Genomic DNA, 13,684 nt, shown 5'->3' on the forward strand with positions numbered 1-13,684 from the left:
ACAGCTTTGGGGAGAGCCTGGCTCTCTCACAAGGACAAAGAAAACATCTTCATTTCAGTTAATTCACCTGGTCCAGCTCAACATCTGACTTCAACAAGCCAACGAACAAATCAGGGGTACGACGGAGCAACGTATGTTTTCCAATCTGCAAGTAAACCAGCAACCCGAGAGGCCAAGATCGCTAATTATGGTGACCAGAAGCGTAATTCATTATGCAAAATTAATACTAGAGTTAATGAATCGACTAGCTTTAAAGGTAAAATGTGGTTTGAGATGTTTACTTTGTCTGCCCTACATATCCAGCATATTTTGAGTTTAACTGATCAAATAACATTAAAATACTAGTTTTCTGCATTTTAAACTCTTGTTTTCATCTCCATGTAACTTGAGTCAGAAATACAAAAGAATAAATCAATCATGTAAACCCCAAATTCACCATTTCCCACCAGAATAAAAACATACAAAATTAATCACCCGGCCAAACAGCTGCCTAAATAAACACCCCCAGATACACCAGGCTCCTTGCTCGGAAAAGGAAGTATCCGATTACACCGAGTAGAAGCAGCTCTTTACAACCAAACAGGAAAACGTCCTCTTTCTTACAGAATGACCAAAAAAAAAAAAAAATCCTACCCACAAAAAAAAAAGCTTCTTAAAACAAGATTCCCTCCTTGCTGATTTTGGCTGCGGTCACCGCCATGGATGTAGGTCATTCACACTCGCATCCCAAATTGCTTGACACTTTCTGCCTTTGCCCAGGAAGCCCACAGCAGCCATTGGGCATGAGATTTTCCTCTAATACCCTCTTCTTCCAAGCAGGGATAGCTGTGTCCAAGTAGATGGGATACATGGAAACATACGAAGGAACATCAGAACAACGGCAAGCTTTGTTAGCCCTGCTTATGGGCCACCATGGATCAACAGGGACCTTCAGAGAGAGGACCATCAAGGATGGGCTGTTTGGACAGGTCCAAGTCCTGCTTCTGCAGAGACTTGTGCTTCACTACCCTGAATTTGGGGAGCTCAGGCTGGACGTGGGCCTGGGGCACAGTCAACACAAGCAAAACCCATGGTAGACGCTGCAGTGGGTACAACGCATCCCTCACGCACGGGAGTTGGGGGTCTGCCTCAAGGTGCTCTTTTACCTTTTGGGGTTTGCATCCTTCAGAGTCCTTCAGCTCTCACCCCCACACTTGCCATTTCGTGGGACGCCCAACCTCCTGCTTTCCACTTCTCGCTACAGCTGGGGGTCTCCCAAACCGCGGTCAGAGAGATGGTACCAGTCCCCACCACACGCACTGTGCTCCATGGGACCGGCTCTGCAGGCAGAGAGGTGTCCCGGCAAAACCCCTCAGCACATCTCCAGCTAAAATAACCATTTCCCACCATCGACTGCAAAAGGCTAAGGGCACGTCTGCTCTCCTTCCTCAGCAGATTTTGCTTTCCCCTGCTGGGATTTAATTGTTGAGCCAAAAAGATCTGCCTGGCCTTGGGGAGGGTGGGGGCGAAGGAACAGCCCTGCAGAACGAAACAGCAATTAATTGCTCGCCAGCTCGCAGCCATCCCCCGAGTGGGCTCAGTTTAAGCGTCCCCAGAGGCAGAGTCAGCTCCGGGAGCGATTCCCAGGGTGGTACCCGGACACAGGACACGGGGCTCCCAGGCACAGATTCCCTTAGAGCCCCTTCGGTCTCGCAAACACAAGGAATCTTTATGCAAAGAAGATTGCTCCCTGCGAGACATAAAGATATGAGAACCATTAAAGGCACTATTTTTATTTTTTTTAAGATCATGTTTTCCAAGCTCATAGTGCTTCGGAGAGGGGAAGGCAGGGGCCAGCGCTTGCCCGGTGCCCCCCAGCTTGACTGAGCTGCTCTGCACCCTACAAGCCCACACTGATGGCTCACCTTTTCTAACCTGGCCGACGTTCGTTTTCCCACCTACCACTCATTTTCTCATTTTCTGTGGCTAAACGTAAAGCAAGGAGCTGAGAAACCCAGCACAGGCTTCCCCATCCTCCAAAGAAACACACAAACCCATCCCCTGCAGGTGAGGGTCCTGCTCAGAGCGCAGGCTGGTTGGTTGGGCTCTCCTTTAATTCATTAACGTTCATTTCAACCCAACTACTATTAGAAGTTTAGGGATAGTGCCTCGGAAGTCATCTCTTGTGCAACACATGAATGCAATCCCCTGCCCGCCCTGATCACACCCACAGTCGTTGCGAAACCTGGCCGGGACGGGCAGGCGGAGCAGCGCCGGCGGGAAGCAGGAGCAGGTCTGCAGTGGAGCAGCCCTGGAAATGCTGCTGCTGTTTCTCGGAAACCAACCTCAAAGGCAAAAGGGGACATTAAGGGATGAAAGCAGCAGCTCGATCCACTGCCTGTGGACAGCGGACCTCAAGGAAACCCTCCATGGGCCAACAAGGATGCGCAGGCTGTTGGAACCCGCGCAAAACCCAGAAACATCTCGTAAAGAACTTCCTCCACTGATAACAAACCTGCTCCGTGATGGAAAGAGAGCCAGACCTCTAGGGAGATACAACATAAAGAGGCCCTGAGGAATGAGATATCCATTGAGATACCCAAAGGCATGAGGAAGGAGACATCTCCCGTCGGCTCCGGTGCGTGTCTGAGGCTCTCCCTTGAGCTGGCGATGCTCAAACCCTCCCACAAAGAAAGCGTCGCTGACTTTGAAAGACATGAAGTCTGAAAGGCAGAGTGTCTTGAAAAGATCTGAGAAAACCTGAAAGCTCGAAGCAGCTCCTGTTCACAAAGCAGCAAGGTCAGAGCCAGGAGTAATTGGAGCTAAAACCCTCAGCTTGGGGAGGAATGGAAAGGACAATTTGCTTTTGCTTTTAGAGGCACGATTAAATTTACCATTAGCTGGTCTTTTCTCCAAAATTTGGAGAAGAAAGAGGCTGAGATACACAAAAGAAAGAAAGGGAATTATGCATTAAATCACATCAGGCTTTTGTCTGGGACCTGCAGAAGAAGTTAAATGCTAAAAAAATCCTGTATCTCTTTGTACAAGAATTAAATTAATATTAATATATAACCATCTCCCTTACCTAAGAGGAGGCCGTGGTCTCCACACACACACCCCCACACCCTCAATATTATGGAATATTATTATTGATCTAAAACTATGAAGAAGCTACAATATACTGAATTTCACGTGCATCCCCCTGTATCCTTGTCCCCCGAGACCCCCAGCACACCATCACAGCGCAGGTCGCGGCACCGGGGCCCGCAGGGAGGTCTCTCCCCACACAACCGTCACTCCCACGCGCTGGCAAGAGACAGAAGACATCCACAGACACAGGGGTTTTACAGTTTGAAGCAAGATAAAAAGGAAAAGGAAAAAAAAAAAAAAAAAAAAGAAGACAGACCTGCATGCCAGCCTGTCTGAGGGCTGGAGCCCCGAGCGGCTGCGTTTTACATCAGATGCGAAAGCAGCAGCAGCAGCCTGGGGGAGGAAAAAAAGACACATTCCTGCTATTCTATAAACAGATAAAGTGTTGAATAGGGGCTGACTTGCCAACTGCAACCATCAACCTCTCCTAGCTTGGAGATTTCTGGCTCTGGAGGGGCACAGGCAGGACCTTCTCCTCCGTCTGGGAGCAGCGGGGTGCCCACCGCCCCTGGCCGGCGGCAGACAGCCCAGCCTGGTCCAGCCCAGCCCGGCTCTGCGGGTCCAGAGGAAGGAACCCAGGGTCAGATCCAGCTGTTTCATCTCTGACCCTTTCAGACGAGGCATCCCCGTGCGGTATCACCTCCCGAGCTCCCGCACACGTGGGAGCCACCACCTCCCCAGGCACACAGCCCTCAGAGCCAGCAGCGCTTCCAGCAGCTGGGATGGGGGAAAGGCTGAGCCGGGAACCCTCGGAAAACCGGCCATGGAGGGAGCTAGTCCAGGACACGCTTCTCAGATGCAAGATATGTGAACATAGATCTCACCCCTGCTCAGGCCTTCTCACTGCCACCCCTGTAGCAAGCAGGACTTGCCCAGGTGTGTTGAGTGTGTTGCATTAATGCACCCACTGGCAACACCGATTTCTTATGCGTGTGATTCCCCAGTTCCAGCAGGGACGTCCCGGCTAGAAGAGAAAACCCGCTCTGCTCCGTGCCAGCGGCAGGGTGAGCATCACTGCTGCACAGGGGTGCTCCAGGGACTGAGCCCACGCTGCCAAACACACACCACGTCTGCCCACCCTGGCACTGCCTGACCTTCCCCCCCTCCCTGCATCTCAGCATCCCCAAAGGACACATTTAGGAGGAGTAGCAGCAGCCACTTTCCAGGGGGTTAATTAAACCCAGGCTGCTCAGATGCCAAGCAGACACTGGGATGGATCCACCTGTGAATCCCACAGGGAAAGGAAAAAGAGCAGAAGGAGCCAGGACGGGAAGCAAGTGGAGAAAGGAGGCTGCAGAAGAGCAGCTGGCAGCGGGGCAGGGTTATGTCGAGAAGCGCAGAGACACCGTTTGGGGCAGAAAACACCCCACCGCTGCCAGGCATGGCCATTTGCTGTCAACGCCACCAGCAGCCTAAGGGTTAAAAACAACTGTGGGGAGCGCTGGTGGTTTCATCAGCCACCCAAAGCAAAGGAAACGAGTGCTGATCCCAACGCCGCCCCATTGGGTTACCCAACTTCCACCGTGCGGTGACGGGTGCTGTAGGCAGAGCGGGCACCCGGCCTGGGCCCTGCTCCCCGTCCCTGGGGGCTCCCGATCGCGACAATACAAGCCCAATGCTGCAAACCCCGTCATCACTGCCCCGCTGAGCTGAGAAAGCCCAGCCCCAGTCAACTCGGATGCATCGGCTGGTCTTAGCCCTCAGGAGGAGGAACTAGGCATTTGCTCGCATGGTAGAAATGATGCTGAAGGTCCTCCAGCATCCCAGGGGTCACAGGATGCTCTCCACGGGGATGATGCCCCACGGCTGGTGTGGGCACGGCCAAGAGCAAGCACAGTCCAGCCACCAGGCACCCGCGGGCTGTGGCTAAGCTGCATCGGACCAACCAGACCACAGCGCTCCCCAAGGTCTGCTCTAGATGTCAATTAGCCCGTCAAACCGCATGGCTGAGGAGGAACGTTGAAGCAGTTTTGGCATCGGCAGGGCTGAAGCACGTGCTTCGAGGCCAGTGCAAACCCCAGGGGCCAGCATCCTTCAAGGGGAAAGTTTGAATCTGAGACAAGGCGGCACCAAAAAACATCCCCTTCATCCTGATGAGCTGCCAGAGACGCCGCAGTCATCTCAAACTCGCCTGACAACGTATCCACCTCCATCGGGATCTACTACGCAACAGCACCTCTGTCTTTTAAGAGTAGTTTGGGTAAATAAATAACCCTGAAAGCACTCCTGACCCACAGCATGTACCGCGAAGGTGCACATCGTGTAGCACAAAGTGTAACACGCAGACCAGGCTGACATTGCGCCATGAAATGCTTCAGGAGCTTTTACTGAGCACACGAAGTTACACCAAGGGGCCAAACGGGTGCCTGCTTTTCCAGCCCTCCTGGGTATAGCGCTGCCCAGCTGGTCTGAACTCAAATAAACCTTCCCCTCCCCACCTCAGCATCTCTGAGCACTCACGAGATGCCGGAGCCGGCTTCCCAGGAAGATTTGGAAACATCCGCGTTTCTCTGAGAGCTCCGGAGGCGGTGATTGCCCTCCCCAGGAAGGTTACAGCGGCCTTTTGCCATCTCATTGCTGCCCCACGGGCTGCCCCAGCCGTCAGCCATGGCTCGTCGCCGTCACAGCCCTGTGCCAAACTCTCCCCAACAGCTCCTGCCTCCCCAGAAAGTGCAAAATCCCGAGCACCGGGGGAAACGGGGTAGAAAATAGGGACAGGTGCGATACACATCACAGGGACAACTGGGATAAATAGCCCTCTGTCTACATCAGCTGCCATTTAATGCACTTACCAATGTTAATTAAGCAGAAGAATTGCCCCCAGTAATTGCTTTTTAATTTTATCACGCAGCCCTTTGCTCTGGTGTAGTGGGGGGAAAGCCACGGGAGCCCAAAGTGAACTATCTCTACATTAGCCATTTTAAAAAATTTTTTTGAAACTATTCCCCCTGGCCAAGCCCCCTCTTACGATGAAGATATTAATCCTTTAATTAACAAAGCATCCCTGTGCCACGCAGTCCCCATGGCACCAAGCAGCTGCTCAGGAGTAGCAGGCATTTAATCACCGACCCAGCGGGACAGACATCAGGACACGTCATGCCTCGCTCCCCCCGGGGCTGCAAAACTCAGGGGTCGGCTTCGGATGAGGCAGGGGGACATCTGCCCCCACGGCTGGGATGTATTTGGGGGACAGACCTTGGGGGTCGCACGCTGTCCATGGCAAAGGGAGGTGTGGGGTCTGCACGGCTCGGTGGGCATCAGAGCACGTTTGCCCACAGTCTCTTCTTACAAATCGCAGTTACGGTGTCACAGAATCACAGAGTGGTGGGGGTGGGAAAGGACCTCTGGAGATCATCCAGCCCAACCCCCTGCCAGAGCAGGGTCACCCAGAGCAGGTGGCACAGGAACGCGTCCAGGCGGGGTTGGAATGTCTCCAGAGACGGAGACTCCCCCACCTCTCTGGGCAGCCTGTGCCAGGGCTCTGCCACCCTCAGGGTAAAGAAGTTCCTCCTCATGTTGAGATGGAACTTCCCATGGTCAAGTTTGTGCCCGTTACCCCTTGTCCTGTCCCCGGGCACCACTGAAAAGAGCCTGGCCCCGTCCTCCTGACACCCCCCCTTTCAGTATTTATAAGCGTTGATAAGATCCCCCCTCAGCCGTCTTTTTTCCAGACTCAAGAGACCCAAACCCCTCAGCCTTTCTCCATCAGAGAGGTGTTCCAGTCCCCTCAGCACCTCGGTAGCCCTTTGCTGTCCCCTCTCCAGCAGTTCCCTGGCCTTCGTCAACCGGGGAGCCCAGAACTGGACCCAGCGCTCCAGATGCAGCCTCACCAAGGGGGAGGATGACCTCCCTCCACCTGCTGGCCACACTCTTCTTGATGCCCCCCAGGATGCCATTGGCCTTCTTGGCCACGAGGGCACATTGCTGGCTCACGGTCATCCTGTTGTCCACCAGGACTCCCAGGTCCCTTTGCCCATTTTGGGGCTCTGACCCCTCTCCCCTGCCCTTCACCCCCCGCCACTGCCCAGGCGAGTCCGGCTTGAGCAGAGAAGCCAGCGTACAAGTCCTGAAGCTTTGCCGCACCTTGGACCTTGCCATTTGGCTTCTGGCCATCTTCTGCGCCTGGAGGTTTTATTACAATACTTTGCCCTCTTTTTCCCTTTTCTGTTTGTTTCTTTTTTTCTTTGAATTCCTGGAACTGCTGTACACCTCCTGCCCCGGGCAGGTGATGCACAGAGCCCACAGATGCCACCTCCTCTTCTTCTTCTTCCTCCTCCTCCTCTCTCCCACCAGCCCAACTCCGCCGGAGCAGCAGCGACAGCAGCAAAAGCCCAGCAAAAACTCCACGTCGAGCCATAACCAATGGCAAATTCTTTGAGTGAAACGTAATGTGCTGGGAAGCGCCTCACCATTTCACTTGGGAAAACGATCCGTTTGGCAGCGGAGAGGAGGAAAACATGCTTTGTTTTACAAATCCTCTCCCCAGCAGGAGAGACACTCCCAGAATTTAATATACTGACAGCACTTGGCTGCTTTAACCACTGAAACTCAAGAGTGCTTTAAAAAAAATTAAAAAAAAAACCAAAAGTGATGCGCTATATAATATTAAAGCCTATCCTATCCTGCAGCTGGTGGCATCAGGCACAGCAATTCATTGGCACAGAGGAGCCACGATTCTCCCACTGGTGACAGCAGCAAGGTTGGGATACTGGGTCCCAGGTTTCTCTAAGGGCTGGACACCCTCAAATTAATTCAGTTTTCTCTGAAAAGGGTGAGGCCCCAGAGCAGCTCCTTGCGGGAAAGCAGAGAAGATGCCAACAGGTAAATCCAGGAAGCCGTTTTACAGCAGAGAAACTGTATTCAAAGTTGTTCAGCACAAGAATTACTCCCGTGAAAGTCAACCGGCTCCATCCAGGTGACTACCAAGCTTCTCGCAATCCCGAACGCCATAAAAGGCCTCAAAAAATGTTACGTATTTCAGTGTATTTCCTTCTCCTCCAAAGTGTTTAACTGCTAAAAGCATCCTATGTGCAGCATCGGCGAGGATGGCTTACGGGAAAACACTCCTCATCCAAAGAGGGCAGCGGATGGCACTTTTTTGGGAGGGGATTTCAATTTTGCAATGTGGGGTTTGGGCTCCAGGCGGTCGACAGCGTTACCGGAGCAGATGGAAAGAGCAACCGGTATCTCTAGCTAAAGAACCTGTCGTTAAATTGGGCTGGCTGTGCCAAAGGAGCACATACCCTTTGGAACGGCCGCTGCCAGCTCCAGCACGCAGCAATAACACAAGTGTTATTTTGAGGGCAGGCAGTGGGATCGAATTGCCTCCGCACCGCAGACCGCTTCTGACCTCTCTGAGGAGCAGCCTCAAAGCAAATAAGTCCGTCTGCTGTTCACATTTTTTACCTTTTTAAATGAAAAGAAGTCTGCTTCGTATCTTGCAACCACCAAGCGTTCTTGGAAACGCTAATTAATCCTTACGAGAGCCTATAAAGAAAACAGCATCGCTCCCATTTCAGGGGAGGGGAGCAGGATGGATCAAGTTGGTGAAATGCAAGAAGCCATACTAGAAGCTGGTGCCCGAGCGGACCCGTCCTTGCTTCGGCACAATGTTTAAAATAGAAGTTTTGCTGCCCTGCCCTGTTACAGTTGTGTTATCAAACACAATTTTTGTGGGGGCCCTGGCAGGAGAGAGGAGAAAACCCCAAACCTCGTCTCGCAGAGGGTGGGTTGTGCAGGACGTTACGTCAAGGAAAGCTGGTCCGCCTCAGGTCTGGCAACACGCTCGCCCTGCTCAAAAAAAAAAAAAAGGATGGAGCACCTCCAAACCGCGGGGATGCTGTCACCTACCCCCTTCGCTAGACGCTGGGCTGGCTTCACAACTTGGTGAAGTCAGTGGAAAGGCGCCCAGTGACCTAAATAGCCGGGATTTTCGACAGATAAAAAGACTAAACACAACCGAGAGCTGGGCACCAGGTCACTAGGTTTGCTCGAAAACCGCAGTTTTGCAGCATCAGCATCATCCCACGTTTACGTTAGCGACTACCCCGGACCAACCAACACCACAAGTCCCTCTGCGGTGGGTGCCGTACTTACAGCCCATGAGGAGCGGTCCCTGCCCCACCACGCTCACCCGTCCATCCCTCTCTCAGGGGAAGCTCGTCCTTCCCCCCAAATCCGCATTTTCAGGCTGGGACGTGGCTCATGGGAGCTCAGCCCTCCCAGACTCCCATTGCCTCGGGAGTGAACCAAACATCCCTTGCAGCCACCGATCACCCCTAAAACGCCGCCTCCCAAAAATCAGCCCATGGAAAACCACAGCAATTGGGATTTGTTCACTGGGGCATCCCACACTCGCTACCCAGAGGCAAGGAATAATACCGCCTCATTAAAAACGTGCTCTGAGTCTATTATAGTATCTAGGACAAAGTGTTCCCTATTTTGACACTCTAAGATATATTTTATCAGAGCAAGCTCTTCAGAAACACTCACTCACAAAGACTTATCTGACTGTAACAGGTTCCTCGCTTCCCCCAGCATTTTAAAATTAATTTCTAGCTTTCCCCCCCCCCCCTTTAGTCAGATGACGGGATGCCCGCATGGTCAGATTTGTCACTGGGGCAGCCGCTGTGACACATCCCAGCTCCCTCACACCCTGCACGGCCCATGGGGAAGGAGAGGACAGTCCGGAGCACCGCTGAGAAAAAACAGCATCTGAAACCAGAGAGAAGTTGGGAGCGACTCACGGTACTTAACAGGCACCAAGATTTTTTTTTTTTTTTTTTTTTGGGGGGGGTGGTGGTGGTGGTGTTTGTTATAAACACCTTCTAAAGTTAGCACCCGCCTTTCTGCCAGCTCCAATGGGCTGCTGGGGCAACGGTAAAACTTTGGCGGGGCTGAGAAGGTACAACATTTTGGCACGGATCTGCTGCCCAACTCACGGCCGCTTCTGCCCCACGAGGTTTTCCCGGCCACGTGTTTGACCCACTGCGGCCACACAGATCCTGCACGGAGAGGTCACCATCCCAAAGAATCGAACCCCCGGCTCCCGGAGAGGGGACACATTTATCTCCGAAAAATCACCTTATCTCCAGGTTGAGAGTAAGTCACAAGAGCTTTCTATAAAGGAACACAACCACATAGGAAACTGCTCAGATTTCTCAGCTGGACGGGTCCAAAGGTAGTCCTGAGTCACGTAAACCATCCGGAAGAGGGTTTCTTAGCCCATCGACCCTGGCCGATGGGGTAAATGGAAGTGTGCCACTCGGGGGGGGGGAAGAGGGGGGGGTGAAGGGGTCAGGGACATGCCCAGAGCAACACATCCACTTGCTAAAAAGTTAACAGGACCAGAAAATGGAGGGGAAAAAAAAACACAAAACAAAATCAAGAAGAAAACCACAAGACTCTGGACCAGCTGTTTTCACACGGACAGACTGACACAGGGCAGATCCACGGGGCAAGAAAGCAGCTGCCAATGCCCAGATGCCCAGCAAAGATCTGAGCAACTTTTCCCCAGGTGGTAGAACTGGTTACGCCAAACAGCTGGGTGCCTGGCAGGCTCCTTTGGGAGAAAAATCAAGCTTGAAGCCAGGTCTGTTTTCAGTTTGCCTGGAAAAACTAGCCGTTTTTCAAAGCCCTGTGTACCCCAGAGCCTTGAAAATACCCAGCGCTTCGGTCTTTTTATCACCGTCTATCAGTAGAAAAGGTTAAATGCTAATTTGCTGGATGCAGAGCTCCTCAGCTGCCTTTCTGTTTGCTCACAGCAACTTTCCGTGGTGTTGCCTCTCAGCTAATGCCCAGCTCAAACAGACTTTCAAGGCGAAAGGTCTCGCGCTCCGTACAATTAATTCCTCGCTCTTGCACAGTGTCTCGTGCGCTCGTTTCTACCAGCCCCAGCCAACGCTACCAAAACTCCACCAAGGGATTGTGTGTCACAAAGAACAAGATAAAAAGCAAAGCTGCCAACTGTTGGTATTCCTGAGCTGGGAAGAGCTGATTCTCCAAAGCTGCAAGCTCAAAATGCCGCAGCGCTTTTACAGACCTGCTTTAAACACCAAACTTTTTGAAAGTTGAGTAGGAACCTCCTTGAGTGGGCTGTGCATACTGCAAACCCCAGAGCTACCAGCGCAAGCAATGAAGGGAAGGAGAAAAATGCACCCGGCAGGGTTCCTCGCTGCAGACAATGCAAACCACCTCCCTGGGGTTATTTTCCCATCTCCCACACCATGACCACCCTGCAGCTCCCTGGCCGCTTCCCCAAAATTACGCCATGAAAAGTTAGACCCGCAAAAAACGGAGCGTGCCCCCTCTTTGCTAGCAGGCTTTCGAACCTGGGACGCGTTCCGCTCCTAAGACTGCCTTTTCCCCACCGCAAAGCAGGCAGCCCCCCCACCCCCAGGAGAAACCTGCCCATCCTCACCTGCCGCAGGTGCCTCAGCAGCTCGGTGGCCTCCTCCTGCTTCCCCTGCTTCACCAGCACCAGCATGTCCTGGATCATGCAGATCCGCCGGTGGTAAGGGGGCAAGCTGCTGCCACCGCCCTTCCCAAACTTCTCGCCGGACTTGACCACGAGGGAGGCGAGGAAGTCCCCCCTTTCCCTGGGGGGTACCTTCTTGCGGTGGTGGGCCGGGGGGCTCTCCCCAGCGCTGCCCGGCTGGCAGCCCTTGGTCTGCTTGGTGCCCATGGTGTGTGGCCCCGGCTCCCGCAGCCCTGGGGCTGCATGCAAGGGGGGGGGGCTTGCGACCACGGAGATGGGGCACAAGGGGGTGCAGAAGGGAATAGAGGGGATGCACAAGGGGGTGGGGGGTGCACAGGGGGGGTTGGGTGGGATGCACAAGGGGTTAGGGGAGATGCGCAAAGGGATGCACAGGGGGTTGGGGGGGGGTGCAGGAAGGGTTCAGGGGGCGGACGAGGGGTCCAGGAGGTGCGGGATGGGGCTCGGCGCCCCCCGGCAGCCTAGCACGGGGGCCGGTGCCCGGCGGCGGGGCAGCTCCGCTCCGGCAGCCGGAGGAGGGGGCGGCTGCGCCCGGCGGAGAGGAGCCGCGCCGCGGCCCCGCCACCCCGCTCCATCCCTGCGGGGAGGCGAGAAGCCGGGATCCGAGGAGCTCCTTCTCCCGGCCCCGGGCGGCGGCAGCGAAGCGATGAAAGCGGCAGTGCTCAGCCCTGCAAAGCGGCAGCGGCTCCGAGCCCCCCGCCCAGGGCAGCCCTCGCCTCCTCCTTCTCCTCCTCCTCCTCCCGGCGCCGAGGGGGCTCCCCCGGGGAAGGGAGGCGGGGGGCGGCCGCGACTTGGGGGCAACTGTTGCGCGGCGAGGGCTGGCCGGGAAGGCGGCTCGGCTGGGCTCGGAGCGGCTCGCCCGGCTGTGGGGTGCATGCAACCGGGGAGAGCCGGGGGAGGGCCGGGGGCGGGCACCGTGCACCGAGGCAGGGCTTGCGGAGGAAGCTGGAGCCGGACGGGGCTCTTCCTTCCTCCTCCTCCGCCGCCGCCGCCTCCTCCTCCTCTCGCCCCGCAGCGCTGGGGATTGCGGGATGCATCTTGGGGGGGGGGGGGGGGGGCTGGTACCGGAGGGGTTGCACTGGGCTTGTATGGGGGGGTTGCAGGGGGGGAAAGGAGGCGCCGGGGCTCGGCTGCTGGCAGCCCCCAGGAGGCAGCGTGGGGCATCCCCGCTGGTTCCCGGGGAGGAGCACGGAGGGGTTTCCCGCTGTATTCTCACCCCAGGGGACCTCCAGGGACTTGGGCCGTGCCCGTCCCCCGCAGGGCTGTGCTCTGAGGTGGGGAGGTCCCCGCACGCAGCCCTGCCTGTCCCCTCGGGTCCTGCGCTCACCCCGTCCCCGGGGTAAGGCACCGGGCAGGGACCGCTGCGGGCAGAGCATCCTGCGGGACTCCCAGCTCCCACGCCAAGCCATGGCTGCTCCTGCCCCTCCTGGCCTCCTCCCTCACCGTCATCCCTGTCAGCAGCTCGCTCCTGTGCCCATCTGGAAGTCATCGCTTGTGCCCTGCCACCCCCTGCCCAAGCCAAAGCCCCACCACCACCCTCATCCAGCGCTTGCAACGGCCCCTTGCACACGCTGCTCCTTCCAGCAGCTCCCCATCCAACATTCAGTCACTCCTTATCTTCCAGGCACTCCGCTGGCAGGGCTTAGGGCACGGATTAAAGCTCTCGGATAAAGATCATGATGAGCAGCTCTTCCAGACAGGCACCACTCACCTGCTGCAGGAGACAGATTGCTGGAGAAATGCCTGGCAGGAATAAGCTTTGGACTGAGGAGGCCCCAGCGGTGGCCTCAGCCCCTCTCCCGATGCGAGGGGCTGTTTTCCAACCTAGACGCGCAGCAAACTCTGTGCATCCACCTCCATGCCTCTGCTGGGCCAGAGCAGGAGAAGACCCAGTGCCACCCTCGTGGAGTTAGAAATAACTCCGAAGCAACACAAGGGAGCTTTTTGCCTCCTTTGCATCCTGCGCACATCCACAAACACACAATTATCATGTTCCGTCAATGAATAAAAGGCAGCTCTCCTCAACAGCCAAATGGCTGGAGGCCCACGTAGTTGTTTCTA

General features: G+C 55.1%; 1 protein-coding gene across 1 annotated transcript in view; it reads right to left on the reverse strand.

Annotated features, from left to right (window-relative positions):
- Positions 1-12,539, reverse strand: part of LRRC75A (leucine rich repeat containing 75A) — a 93,408-nt gene extending 80,869 nt beyond the window's left edge. The window contains exon 1 of the mRNA XM_063340843.1: positions 11,549-12,539. Coding sequence (XP_063196913.1) covers positions 11,549-11,812 — 264 coding nt within the window. The 5' untranslated portion in view covers positions 11,813-12,539. The remainder of the gene's footprint in view (positions 1-11,548) is intronic.
- Positions 12,540-13,684: the final 1,145 nt, after the last annotated feature.

The sequence above is a fragment of the Chroicocephalus ridibundus genome, chromosome 7 (assembly GCF_963924245.1).
Source record: "Chroicocephalus ridibundus chromosome 7, bChrRid1.1, whole genome shotgun sequence".
Taxonomy (NCBI): domain Eukaryota; kingdom Metazoa; phylum Chordata; class Aves; order Charadriiformes; family Laridae; genus Chroicocephalus; species Chroicocephalus ridibundus.